Source organism: Oncorhynchus keta, chromosome 21 (assembly GCF_023373465.1).
Source record: "Oncorhynchus keta strain PuntledgeMale-10-30-2019 chromosome 21, Oket_V2, whole genome shotgun sequence".
In the NCBI taxonomy this organism is placed as follows: Eukaryota; Metazoa; Chordata; class Actinopteri; order Salmoniformes; family Salmonidae; genus Oncorhynchus; species Oncorhynchus keta.
The window spans coordinates 12,780,811-12,795,586 of NC_068441.1; the positions used below are offsets into that span (position 1 = coordinate 12,780,811).

The following is a 14,776-nucleotide window of genomic DNA, read 5'->3' on the forward strand; positions in this document are numbered from 1 at the left end:
TCATCACTGAAATATTAGGTTTAAAGGTCTGTGGAACAGCATATACCATGTCCACCACTAATCAACCTCATAAACTGACTAATTTACTTGTGGAACGGCACATATACAGTTCAACGTGAAATAGATGCATAAAACACGCTATCAAGTCAGAACAAGGCCGACTTCAAATGTCAATGTCCATGAGTTTCAAGTTTGAGGAAGCTATTTTTCTACCATAAAATTGCACCTTCATAATAATGGATTGCATGCATCTATCATCAAATTTGCAGACTAATGTAAGATAGGCTACTTTTCCTAATGTGATGAATAGATTGCATAGTCATAATTTAGGCTAATAATACAACTCAAATCACTGTAAGCTAAACAGACAGTTCTGAACACTGCATGCCTGAGTGCATAGTGACAGGGTAGGCCTAATCAGAGACATTTTTTCTGTTTTTGCACAGGGAAAATGTTACCTTTTATAAACATAGTTCATGCAATTCTATTACACTTTATATGACTGGAGACATAACCAACATCATTTTTAATATGACACAAATTAGTAGCCTACTCCGCTGAAGAAATTGCAGCCTACTCCTTCTAATCTAGCCCTACGAAAAGGGGAGACAAAAATTGTACAATATGATGACAATCTGGCCCGGAAGAGGAAATGATTGTCCCCCAAAATACGTTGAACTTTAAATGCCCGGATGTCATACTTATTTCGGCTTTGACAAAAGCTGATCTATTAGATGGGGACGCGCTACTGAAATCAACTAATAGCTGTGAAACAACACAATCGCGCATGACACATTCTCAGTATGCAAAAATAGAATGTATCATAGTATCTGAGTTTTCTCAAATCGAATATGGTTTAAATGCCAGGATGTTATACTAATTTTGGTTCTTCATTTAGTCGAATTCGATGCACACTTTTCCACAATGCATTGGAAGAGCTGGGCTGCGAGTGATAGGCCCTAGTTCTCTTCAAGTAGCTAAACAACAGCTAGGCCACTTCATTGGGAAGATTCCGAATAGAGAAGCTACGGCAGTGTTGTTCAAATGGAGGCTAAGTCGTTTTTGTTCTCCTAATACTTATCACGAGTATAGGCTACATCTTTGAGAAGAAAATTATTTTGATTTGTTTTACCCAAAGTGGATTTCTGTTTCCTCATTGAAAAGTGTTTATTGTTCTCTTGGACTTCATCAGAGCTTTTAAACTAAATTCTAAACTATCCTTTACGTTTCTGAATGTCTCGGCACCAGGAACTCGGGATGTGGCTGCGTTATTGATGTCACGTTAATCAGGCCTTTTAATTTGAAAATATGGATTGTTTAGTATTTAATTAATCGATTAAACCTTAGCAGTCATTCTCATCTCATTCCCAATCATCAGTGCATTAGTTTATTATGTTGCTGTCCAGCGGTTCTGAATTTGTGATTTGTGACTGTCCATATTTTTCTGTACAATAGCCTTTTGATTTGGTGTGTACTAGGCAATTTGATTTAATTTGTTACTGTACTTTGGTTATACTAATAAATATGTTGAAATGTAACCAAATGATCTGTTTCTCTCTTCAGTCCTTTTTAAATAAAATAGATGGGATTTATGGGCTATGGTACAGGTCGAGTGATAGTCTGCCTATAACCAGCCTGCGAAGACCTATAACTCCATTCCTATTCTATTCAGAGTTTTGATAAATTAATCAAATTGGAAAATAACATGTAAAGTGTAGGTCCCATGTTTCATGCGCCGAAATAAAAGATCCCAGACATTTTCCATACGCACAAAAAGCTTTTCTCTCTCTCAAATTTTGTGTACAAATTTGTTTATATCCAGGTTAGTGGGATTTTCTCCTTTGCCAAGATAATCCATCCACCTGACTGGTCTGGAATATCAAGAAACTGATTAAACGGCATGATCATTACACAAGTGCACCTTGTGCTGGGACAATAAATTGCCACTCTAAAATGTGCAGTTTTGTGACACAACACAATGCCATAGATTAATCTGCCGCCATCACGTTTCAGCGTGATAATGCATGGACCCATGTCGCAAAGATCTGTATACAATTCCTGGAGGTTGAAAATTGCCCCGTTCTTCCAAGGCCTCCATATTCACCAAACATGTCTCCCATTGAGAATGTTTGGGATGCTCTGGATCGATAGTGTGTTCCAATATTCAGCAACTTCGCACAGCCATTGAAGAGGAGTGGGACAACATTCCACAGGCCACAATCAAAAGCCTGATCAACTCTATGCAAAGGAGATGTGTTGTGCTGCATGAGGTACAGTGCCTTGCAAAACTATTCATCCTTGTTGGTGTTTGTCCTATTTCGTTGCATTACAACCTGTAATTTAAATTGATTTTTATTTGGATTTCATGTAATGGACACACACAAAATAGTCCAAATTGGTGAATTGAAACGAAAAAAATAACACAAAACAGAAAATTGGTGCATGCATATGTATTCACCCCTTTGCTATGAATCCCCAAAATATCTGGTGCAACCAATTACCTTCAGAAGTCACATAATTAGTTAAATAAAGTCCACCTGTGTGCAATCTAAGTGTCACATGATCTGTCACATCTCAGTATATTTACACCTGTTCTGAAAGACCCCAGAGTCTGCAACACCACTAAGCAAGCGGCACCATGAAGACCAAGGAGCTCTCCAAACAGGTCAGGGACAAAGTTGTGGAGAAGTACAGATCAGGGTTGGGTTAAAAAAAACATATCAGAAACTTTGAACATCCCACGGAGCACCATTAAATCCATTATTAAAAAACTGAAAGAATATGGCACCACAACAAACCTGCCAAGAGAAGGCCGCCCACCAAAACTCATGGACCAGGCAAGGAGGGCAATAATCAAAGGCAATAAAGAGACCAAAGGAAGGAGCTGCAAAGCTTCACAGCAGAGATTGGAGTGTCTGTCCATAGGACCACTTGAAGCAGTACACTCCACAGAGCTGGGCTTTACGGAAGAGTGGCCAGAAAAAAGCCATTGCTTAAAGAAAAATATAAGAAAACACATTTGGATGGCGGTAAATACAGGGAAATCCTTGAGGGAAACCTGTTTCAGTCTTCCAGAGATTTGAGACTGGGATGGAGGTTCACCTTCCAGCAGGACAATGACCCTAAGCATACTGCTAAAGCAACACTTGAGTGCTTTAAGGGGAAACATTTAAATGTATTGGAATGGCCTAGTCAAAGCCCATACCTCACTCCTATTGAGAATCTGTGGTATGACTTAAATATTTCTGTACACCAGCAGAAAACACATCCAACTTAAAGGAGCTGGAGCAGTTTTGCCTTGAAGAATAGGCAAAAATCCCAGTGGCTAGATGTGCCAAGCTTATAGAGACATACCCCAAGAGACTTGCAGCTGTAATTGCTGCAAAAGGTGGCTCTACAAAGTATTGACTTTGGGGGGTGAATAGTTATGCACGCTGTTTTTATGTGTTATTTCTTGTTTGTTTCACAATTTTTTTTATTTTGCATCTTCAAAGTGGTAGGCATGTTGTTTAAATCAAATGACACAACCCCCCCCAAAAAGAAATATATTTTAATTCCAGGTAGTAAGGCAACAAAACAGCGAAAATGCTTTTGCAAGCCACTGTACTTCTCCGTAAACAAATGAACAACAGACTTTCAGCATGCTTATAGAGAAGGGCACTCGACACAAATGACTGATGATTGGTTGAAAGAAATTGATAAGATTGTGTGCAGCCTTTGATATTATTGACCATAACCTGTTGAGAAAATGTACAGTACCAGTCAAAGGTTTGGACGCACCTACTTATGAGGGTTTTTCTTTATTTGGACTATTTCCTACATTGTAGAATAATTGTGAAGTATTATTCATATAGTGAATAGTGAAGACATCGAAACTATGAAATAACACATGGAATCATGTAGTAAACCATATAGTAAACCATATGATAACCAGATATCGTTACCCCATTGATTTTTCCTAAAAGATAGTGGAAGAACAAGCATGAGTCTCTTGAAGAAAGTAAAAGTCTGCCTTAAACCGTTTGCAATACAAGAAAATAGCCTTACGTTTGAGTAAATTACCCCTGACATTAATTGAACAAAGACATACAGACAAACTTCAACCAACAACCTTGTTATGCTATTATGGGCTTTTTCTAAGGATACATAACTCAAAAGGATTTCCATCCCATTATTAACCTCTCCAACAAAAACAAACAAATACTGGTCATAAAGTTACCAAAGTATTCTTACTCCCACAAGGGGGAGACATTGTGTAGACTTTACAATAAGCAGTTATTCACCTAGAGTTAGTGTTTAGTTTACCAGTTCTCAGGTCAGCCTTTTCTCCTTCAAGTGTTTGTGTACATTTTTTTCTATAATTGAAGGCTGCTTTTCACCTGGCACTTAGGCAGCTTTTTGGCCTGACAGTTCTGTCAGAGTTAGATTCTGTCGCTCTCTCAAATGTTCTGATTTGGCCGCATTTCTTTCCCATAGATGATCCCTCTTGCACCGACAAAAAAAATCAGTTTAACGTGCCTTTCGAGCTGCAGCCACCATCATCCACAGTTTCTCTCTTGTCACTTTGTCTGCTGAGGTCAGATCCTCTGTGAACCTCAATTTTTGCTTGATGAGGAATTCACAATTCTTCGCTCGCCTCCAGAGAAGATCCTGTGTAGATCTGTTGGTGAACCGGATGATGGTTGTCCTCGGACTCGTCTTGATCATTGACTCTTCCCAAACAATGAACGATGTCTACACTTTCCTGAAGTTTGGCTTTTGATTCAGGAATGACAGCTCCACAGATGTCAACAACTCTGCATTTGATGTCCTCACCCAACTGCTCTGATATCTCTCTGCCTCATTCACATTTTGCTCGAGATCAGCCACATTCTTAACATTTTCATGTCACTTTTGAGGGTTTTTTCACTTCTTGAAAGATAAAGTCAGATTTTTTCATGGCCTCAATTTTCATCGTATTCTCCCTCACCATGTCCTCCAAGCCATTTGCCTTTTCATCTATCTTTGCTGTCAAAAGCATTACAATATTGTTTTGCATCTCAAGAAGTGACATACCCTCTTGGCCTCATCTTTTTCCCCTGTGGCTTGACTGGAGTGCCGGGGTCGTAAGGTAACGAACGGCCTGAGCTGTGGACTGGAGGGGCGCGAGTTGTGAGCATTGGTGTCCGTGCTCACTACATTTTCATCACCCATTGCAGTATTTCCCCCCACAGTTACATTCTGAAGAGGAGTACCAAAATCATACCATCTTTTGTGGTTAATTGTCCATCTGACGATCTCTCCATTTATTTTATTTTGGTTCTGGAAGTGTCCATGTACGTTCGACAAATTAGATTTTGAGCTATCTATCTAGTGTTGTCGTAAACTAAACCATATTCATACGGCGTTTGACCGTAGAAATGACCAAATAGTCATATTTGGGTAAGGAAATCCAATAATTCCTTTAGCTACTAAAACAACTTATCTGCATTGACCTCCATCTAGCTCGTAAGTTGTATTTGGTCTGTAATGTTTTTTTGTTTGTTATGTCAGACCCCTGTAAGACTAGCCATTGGTATCAGCTAATGGTGATCCTAATAAATCGAATTAAATCAAGCCCAGCGATGGTCAAAAGATCATCTTGCTGTGAATGTGTCTCTTGAGGAGCGAAGTTGTGACAACACATTTATGAGTGTCACATTTTGCAAATATAGAGGCAATCAAAACGTAATGGAAAACACATCACCATAAATAAAAATGTGTTTATTTATAATCAGATGTAAAATATGAAGACAGTAAAAAAGTACATACAATATTTATAAAGTGTCTGTTTAGGGCAATCAACATTTTCATTTCATATCCAGCATATTATTATTTTATTGTTACAATACCAGGGGCCTCATGCACCCATTATTTTTAGAGGGGTGATATAGTACATGAAGATGGATGGTGGGAATTCTGAGAATTCTGACAAGTTGGAGAGTTTAGCATTTTTCAAACACCTGAAACTGCTTTTTCCTGCAATCTAGAGCAATAATTGTTATGCCTAATTCTATGTAAATATATTATATTTTTCTGCACCCCTAACCGGTTTAATTGTAATTTTAATTAATGATGCACATTGATTCTTTAAGAAATTTTATATTTTAAGAGTTTAGTACAAACTGCCACACTGGTATATATAGTCTCATAACCCAAGAATTAAAGCTATTTTTGTATTTTCTAAAGTCTAGCAACCTTGCCAGCAGACATGCCAGCTAAGATAGTTAGACAAGCTACTCTAACTTGACTGATAGCCTGAAATGGCTGGGAATCTATTTATGAGTCTGGGAGATTAGGAAACTATTCATAATAAAACACGCTTCACTGTCCCAATAATTACAAAGGGCACTGTAGCTGGCTAGCTAAAGTCAACTTCATAAAATTGCTGGTTGGCTAGTATTACAGAGAAACAACCAAACATGTGTTTTATTTACTTATCAAGAATGAATCAATTGGCTACATAGCGTGATCAAAATTAGTTTCAGACATAGCTCCTGTGAGACCTGCCGATAACCGGCAGTAAAAATCAACTGTGATTCACTCCATTACTCTCCTCCTCCACTGACGATACTCTCTGCACGCATATCTTTGGTCCGCGATGCACCTCGGAAGGAGCCACTTACTGGACCAGAATCTGTGGCCCCTCCGAAACATATAGCTGACAGATCTTTTTTTATAAATAATTATGAAAATATGTGGGCTCTTTAGGTTTCTTCCTAGGTTCCTGCCTTTCTATGGAGTTTTTCCTAGCCCCTGTGCTTCTACATCTGCATTGCTTGCTGTTTGGAGTTTTAGGCTGGGTTTCTGTATAGCTCTTCGTGACATCGGCTGATGTAAAAAAGGGCTTTATAAATACATTTGAATGATTGGCTTAAAAATGATATTTAGTAAATATTGTAACGTGAGGAGGCACGTGCCCTTGTGCCTCCGATGGGCATGATGCCTCTGACAATACTTTCAAGTAACACAAGACCCAATTATCCATCCTTTTTCCAATGGAATACCCCCCAACACACCCATATCCTTCAAAACGACACACCGTGTAGTACCATTAAACTTATTCCCTTCAGAAAGATGTTCCACTCTGTTTCACACTTACTCAGGTCTTAATCAGAGTAGCTGCAGTTGGTTCAGGAAAGTGGGGAAGTTGCAGTACTGGTTGCAAACCCTTAGTTTTATACCGTGTGGATGGGCAGCTAGATCCACACGGTGAGAGGGGAATGAGACTATCCATGCCACCATACATCTGTGCATTCTCTACTGGTCCTGTTTCTTGGGTATTATACAACAAGATTTTGTATGCAGCACCCTTTCATTTTGTACCTGAAAAAGTACAAACTTTTTCTTCATTATAGACCATTCAAAACTGGCACCAGCATGTGACTCCAAATCAGAGTAGCTGCTACAGCTAGGGGGAAATACTAGACATTCATGCTGTCACTCACAAAGACACATTCATTTATGCATTTACGCACAGCAAGTGCTGACACGCACAGACACACAAAGTATTATGTGAATGTTCAGGACAGGAAAGAGTGACAGACAGTAGGTAGGGCACACAGGGGTGTTATAATAGAGCCACATTTGATCCCCGACTTCCCAGCATGCAAAATATTAAACAACAATCTGAGTTATGGGGTGGTGCAAATGTTGTTGGGGGATAAAGTACAGTATATGGACTGATTCATATTGATTCAATATTTGATCACAAGGAAAAGAAAGACACCACTATTGATTGGACCCACCACAGTGATAAATGCTATACTGGTCTCTCCTTCCTTCCTTCCTTCCTTCCTTCCTTCCTTCCTTCCTTCCTTCCTTCCTTCCTTCCTTCCTTCCTATGTTTATAATGGATAGATGGAGGAATCATGTTGTGCCTTCAATTGACCATAATGCATTCCATCTTGGGGTTGATGAAAGAGAAGCCTGCAAAGGCCGCCTGGTCCATAGAGTCAATCAGGTTCTTGTCCGCGTGGGAGAGGCGGGGCTTCTCACGCAGGAACTCCCGGTCAAAGTTGCTGCAGTCATTGGGTGCTTTCTGTGCTCGGCAGAGAAGGGGTGTCAGTTCAACAAGTGACCAATAGAAACATTCACACCACAACTCCAAACAAGTCATTCACAATGGTGTAAACCAATCAAAAGCATCAGTGTGTGAGTTTCACTATCCACATCAAAGCCAGAGAACCAGATCGTACCACTTTAGGTTTGAAGGGGGGTTCCAGCTCTCTCTTCTCCAGGGCAGGCCAATTGAGGGTCTTGAAGAAGGAGTGTCCTTGGATGTTCCCCACCACCCCTAGTCTGTTACTAGGGTCTCGTTCAAACAGCTGGGGATCGAGCACAGAGACGCACAAGAGCTTAGAAACAGGCATCCCATCTGAGATGTAAGGTGTGTATGTGTGCAGAGCTTGAGCTTGTGAGTGTGTAGATGGGAGGGGTCGAGAGGGTTATACTGTAATCGCAACATTGTTTGCATATTTATGGAAAAATAACTTTTTTTCCCCCAGGGGCAACGTTGTGACATTCCAATGCCTGTCTTTCTCTGTATGTCTGGGTGTGACTAAACTCAGCAAAAAAAGAAACATCCTCTCACTGTCAACTGGGTTATTTTCAGCAAACTTAACATGCGTAAATATTTGTATGAACATAACAAGATTCAACAGCTGAGACAAATTGAACAAGTTCCACAGACATGTGACTAACAGAAATGGAATAATGTGTTCCTGAACAAAGGGGGGTCAAAATCAAAGTAACAGTCAGTATCTGGTGTGGCCACCAGCTGCATTAAGTACTGCAGTGCATCTCCTCCTCATGGACTGCATCAGATTTGCCAGTTCTTGCTGTGAGAAGTTACACCTGCAAGTTTCCGGACATTTCTGGGGGGAATGGTCCTAGCCCTCACCCTCCGATCTAAAAGGTTGCAGACGTGCTCAATGGGATTGCTGGCCATTGCAGAACACTGACATTCTTGTCTTGCAGGAAATCACGCACAGAACGAGCAGTGTGGCTGATGGCATTGTCGTGCTGGAGGGTCATGTCAGGATGAGCCTGCAAGAAGGGTACCACATGAGGGAGGAGGATGTTTTCCCTGTAACGCACAGCATTGAGATTGCCTGCAATGACAACAAGCTCAGTCCGATGATGCTGTGACACACCACCCCAGACCATGACGGATCCTCCACCTCCAAAATTGATCCCGAGTACAGGCCTGGGTGTAATGCTCATTCCTTCGACGATAAACTCAAATCCGATCATCAACGCTGGTGAGACAAAACCGCGACACGTCAGTGAAGAGCACATTTTGCCAGTCCTGTCTGGTCCAGCGACGGTGGGTTTGTGCCCATAGGCGACATTGTTGCCGGTGATGTCTGGTGAGGACCTGCCTTACAACAGGCCTACAAGCCCACAGTCCAGCCTCTCTCAGCCTATTGCGGACAGTCTGAGCACTGATGGAGGGATTGTGCATTGCTGGTGTAACTCGGGCAGTTGTTGTTGCCATCCTGTACCTGTCCCGCAGGTGTGATGTTTGGATGTACCGATCATGTGCAGCTGTTGTTACACGTGGCCTGCCAATGCGAGGACGATCAGCTGTCCGCTCCGTCTCCCTCTAGCGCTGTCTTACGCGTCTCACAGTACGGACATTGCAATTAATTGCCCTGGCCACATCTGCAGTCCTCATGCCTCCTTGCAGCATGCCTAAGGCACATTCACGCAGATGAGCAGAGACCCTGGGTATCTTTCTTTTGGTGTTTTTCAGAGTCAGTAGAAAGGCCTCTTTAGTGTTCAAAGTTTTCATAACTGTGACCTTAATTGCCTACCATATGTAAGCTGTTAGTGTCTTAACTTCTTATGGCTGGGGGCAGTATTGAGTAGCTTGGATGAATAAGGTGCCCAGAGGTGCCCAGAGTAAACTGCCTGCTACTCAGTCCCAGTTGCTAATATATGCATACTATTATTAGTATTTGATAGAAAACATTCTGAAGTTTCTAAAACTTTTTGAATGATGTCTGTGAGTATAACAGAACTCATATGGCAGGTAAAAACCTGAGAAAAAAATCCAACCAGGAAGTGGGAAATCTGAGGTTGGTCGTTTTTCAACTCATTCCCTATTGAAGATACAGTGGGATATTGGTCATGTTGCACTTACTAAGGCTTCCACTAGATGTCCACAGTCTTCAGAACCTTGTTTGATGCTTCTACTGTAAAGGAGGGGCTCATAAGGGCTCTTTGAGTCAGTGAGTCAGTGGTCTGGCAGAGTGCCACAAGCTCGTTCACGTGAGAGTTAGCTTGAGTTCCATTGCATATCTGAAGACAAAGGAGTTCTCCGGTTGAAACATTATTGAAGATTTATGTTAAAAACATCCCAAAAATGTATTCTATACATTGTTTGACATGTTTCTACGGACTGTAACGGAACTTTTTGACATTTCGTCTGCTCCTAGTGAACGTGCTTCGTGAGTTTGGATTTGTTTACAAAACGCACTAACAAAAGTAGCTCTATGGACATAAATGATGGACATTATCGAACAAAACAAACATTTTTTGTGGAACTGGGATTCCTGGGAGTGCATTCTGATGAAGATCATCAAAGGTAAGTGAATATTTATAATGTTATTTCTGATGACTGCACAATATGGTGGATATCTTTTTGGCTTGTTTGGTGACTGAACGCCGTACTCAGATTGCATGGTTTGCTTTTTCCGTAAAGCTTTTTTGAAATCTGACACAGCAGTTGCATTAAGAAGAAGTGTATCTAAAGTTCAATGCATAGCACTTGTATTTTCATCAACATTTATTATGAGTATTTCTGTAAATTGATGTGGCTCTCTGCAAAATCACCGGATGTTTTTGGAACTACTGAACATAAAGCGCCAATGTATTCTGAGATTTTTTTATATAAATATGAACTTTATCAAACAAAACATACATGTATTGTGTAACATGAAGTCCTATGAGTGTCATCTGATGAAGATCATCAAAGGTTAGTGATTCATTTGATCTCTATTTCTGATTTTTGTGACTCCTCTCTTTGGCTGGAAAAATGGCTGTGTTTTTCTGTGACTTGGCTCTGACCTAACATAATCGTTTGTGGTGCTTTCGCCGTAAAGCCGATTTGAAATTGGACACTGTGGTGGGATTAACAAGAAGTGTATCTTTAAAATGGTGTGAAATACTTCTATGTTTGAGGAATTTTAATTATGGGATTTCTGTTGTTTTGAATTTGGCGCCCTGCACTTTCACTGGCTGTTGTCATATCGATTCCGTTAGCGGGATCTCAGCCCTAAGAAGTTTTAACGACCATTCCACAGGTGCATGTTCATTAATTGTTTATGGTTCATTGAACAAGCATGGGAAACAATGTTTAAACCCTTTACAATGAAGATCTGTGAAGTTAATTGGATTTTTACAAATTATCTTTGAAAGTCAGGGTCCTGAAAAAGGGACGTTTCTTTTTTTTCTGAGTTTACGTTTGAATGTCTGTGTGTGCATGGTTAGTGTGGATGAAAGTTAGGGGAGAATGCAAGATTACATTGTTTACTAGTGGAGCCCCATCTGCCACCAACTGTCACAGACATACAACATTGTGAAAAGGAGGTCGGGGGTCAGTGAGAGAAGAGAATGAGCAGTAGCTTCACCCTCTCCAGCAGGTCCTTGGCCTCCTTGGTGAGCCAGCCAGGGTAGTGAGGCACGTCCATCCTGATGGACTCAAAGAGCTCTTCCTCGTCATCACCCTGGAATGGCGACTGGCCAATCAGCATCTCATACACCAGCACGCCAAACGACCACCAGTCCACGGAGAAGGTGTACTTCTGTCCCAGCAGGATCTGAGGATGGACAGACAGAGAGACACATGTTAAGAGTCAACTATGTTAGGAGTCAACTACAGTCAGGATCAAAACACAGGCTAACAAATGCAGGACAGAGAGTAAATTGCTTTCAACCGAATCCTACAAAACCCTATCCCGCATAGACACAGACAGTCACACAAACCTCTGGTGCGATGTAGTCTGGTGTCCCACAGAAAGTGGTGGCCCGATTCTCTCCAAACATGTTCTCCTTGCACATCCCAAAGTCAGCAATCTTAATGTGGCCATCCCTGTCCAGCATCACATTGTCCAGCTTCAGGTCCCTGTAGCAGGGAAGGGTTAAGGCAGGGGGGAGAGGGGTTCAATCCGCTCCCTGATTAAAGGGAATTAAGTTCATATATTAAGCATTAATACAGGGGTGAATCATGTGCACGACAAGATCAGGCCATCGCAGTTCATGGAGCTCACCTGTAAATAATTCCTTTGGAATGGAGGAACTGCAGTCCAATTACAATTTCTGCTGAGTAGAACCTGGGGGAGAACAATGGTAGAGGCCCAACTACTTCTGAGTGCATCATCATTATGAAAGGCCTACAGTCTGTCCTTAACCTGTTATCAAACCCTCTTGGATGAGTTTTAAAGTAACATAACTACTTAGTGGCTGGTGGATGGTGAGATAGTCTACATAACACTGCAGTCTGTCACTCACGTGGCTCTGTAGAGATCAAAGCGACCCTTATCTTGTATGTGGAACATCAGATCCCCTCCATTCAGGTACTCCATCACGAAAAACAGGTGTTCCTGGAAAAACACACACACGCACATAATCCTATCATTTACACAGATAAGTATAGTGACACAAATCAGTCTGAGGGAAAATAGTTCTCATAATAAAAGATGAAGCTTTGGAGAGGGGTCTCACCCTGGTCTGGAAGGTGGAGTAGAGGTGTGCGAGGAAGGGGTTGTCCCAGGCCAGGGCCAGGACTCTCTTCTCCACCATGGTACACTCCACATCATCATCCATCAGAACCACATCTTTCTTCAGGGCCTTCACAGCAAAGTACTGCCCTCGCCCCTTCAGCTCAGCCAGCAGGACCTGGAGCGCCAGACGGGAGAGATGATACTGTTAGGCTGCATACTCCCAGAGAGAAAACACATGTTGGACAACTATCAGACCAGAGCAGGCCACTGGGTTGCTATTGTCACTCTGACAACAGATAATAACATATAGTAACTAAACACCTAAAGTAGGTTAGTTTGCAGCAGTTGAAGAGTGCCTTGGAACCTTTTAGACAAAGCAGTATTAGCATGTGACACTGGTGGGAAGGCAATTGAGTGTGTATGCATGGGTGTCAGTGATGTGAGGGTAAATGTACCAGAGTGGTTGGCCTGGGGCCTACATTACCTTGCCAAAGCTGCCCTTGCCCAGCACCTTTTGGAACACAAAGTCATCGATGGTGAGGTGGATCGTGGGGGTGATGTTGGTGGGGGCAGGGACCTTACCACCCTCCCACAGCTTCTCATTGGATTCTGTTGAACACACACACACACACAAAAAGAGGGGCATAATTTCAATAGATACATTTACACATGTAAAGACACAACAACAACAAAATATGGATAAGAAAAACCAAAAGGTGTAGTTTACTTAAGCAATAAGGCTTGGGGGGGTTGTACATGGCCAATATACCACGACTAAGGGTTGTAATCACAAACCCCTAGGAGTCTTATTGCTATTATAAACTTGTTAAGAACGTAATTAAAACAGTAAAAATACATGTTTTGTCATATACCATATACGGCATGAGGAGTGGGTGTGGTATATGGCCAAAATACCACAGCTAAGGGCTGTTCTTATGCACGACACGGAGTGCCTGGATACAGCCCTTAACCGTGGTATATTGGTCATATACCACAAACCCCTGAGGTTCCTTATTGCTATCATAAACTGGTTACCAATGTAATTAGAGCAATAAAAATACATGTTGTCATACCCATTGTATATGGTCTGATATACCACGGCTGTCAGCCAATCAGCATTCATGACCCGAACCACCCAGTTTATAATGCAGAATACCTTGCTCTCAGCTGCAACAGTGACAGCTACTCACCACTAGGGTCCGCTCCTGGGCTTTTGTTGAAGTCCTGGTAGATTCCAATGTCCGTTGACTCGGATTTGTTGGATTCAGACCTACTTATGGATTTCTGAGGGGGTAAAAATGCCATTACAATAGGTTTATGAATGTGCATTAATGATTCTAAAAAACACATTCACATGTGTGAATGTGGGTATGACCAAGTGCATATCCCTGCCTTTCACACCTGGCTAACTTGGTTGAGGGCCTCAGACAGGAGTTTCTGGTTGATTCCACAGAGATTGCCCACTTTCTTCTGACACTTGTGATGGATGTTCATGGAACAATCTGGCAGGAGAAAGGAGAGAAGAGTAAGACACTGGTTGTGAAAGACGGAGAGAGAAAGTGATAGAGGGCCAGAGCTAACAGATTGCGTGTATTGAAGATAGATGGAAAGAGACAGAGGGAATGAGAGAGAAGGGGCATCACACCCACCTTCACACTTGATGCCCTGCTTGACCATTCCCCACAGCATACTGCCACAGTGGTCACAGAAGGTAGGGCTCATGTAGTTGTGGCTCTTGAAGCGATGCGGCATGTCGATCTTAAAGCGCTCCTTCTGGAACTGTGGACACAGAGCTACCGTCATCAAAGAGCCAGTCCATAGTACCAATGAGCACTGCCCAAAAACCTGGGAGTATGTGGGGCCTCACAGCCCTTCTGAAGCTCCTCATGGTTCCCCAAAGGGAGCAGGGGGCACACACCTACACCCTTAACTGGTGGACTGACTCCACCCTCACAGAACTGACTGGCCTATAAATCCACCTACACACCCAGGGGAGCTCCCATACAGGCTGCAGACAGGGGACTCTGCCC

At 42.0% G+C, this 14,776-nt stretch overlaps 1 protein-coding gene across 3 annotated transcripts in view; it reads right to left on the reverse strand.

The window, feature by feature from the left end:
• Positions 1–5,721: 5,721 nt before the first annotated feature.
• Positions 5,722–14,776, reverse strand: part of LOC118399847 (protein kinase C delta type-like) — a 33,808-nt gene continuing 24,753 nt past the window's right edge. For all 3 annotated transcript variants that reach the window (XM_052473352.1, XM_052473351.1, XM_052473353.1), the window contains 11 exons: positions 14,396–14,525; positions 14,148–14,248; positions 13,937–14,030; positions 13,231–13,355; positions 12,748–12,921; positions 12,535–12,626; positions 12,294–12,356; positions 12,010–12,148; positions 11,655–11,843; positions 8,217–8,345; positions 5,722–8,059 (listed from right to left, as the gene is read on the reverse strand). In XM_052473352.1, coding sequence (XP_052329312.1) covers positions 7,901–8,059; positions 8,217–8,345; positions 11,655–11,843; positions 12,010–12,148; positions 12,294–12,356; positions 12,535–12,626; positions 12,748–12,921; positions 13,231–13,355; positions 13,937–14,030; positions 14,148–14,248; positions 14,396–14,525 — 1,395 coding nt within the window. In that variant the 3' untranslated portion in view covers positions 5,722–7,900. The remainder of the gene's footprint in view (positions 8,060–8,216; positions 8,346–11,654; positions 11,844–12,009; positions 12,149–12,293; positions 12,357–12,534; positions 12,627–12,747; positions 12,922–13,230; positions 13,356–13,936; positions 14,031–14,147; positions 14,249–14,395; positions 14,526–14,776) is intronic.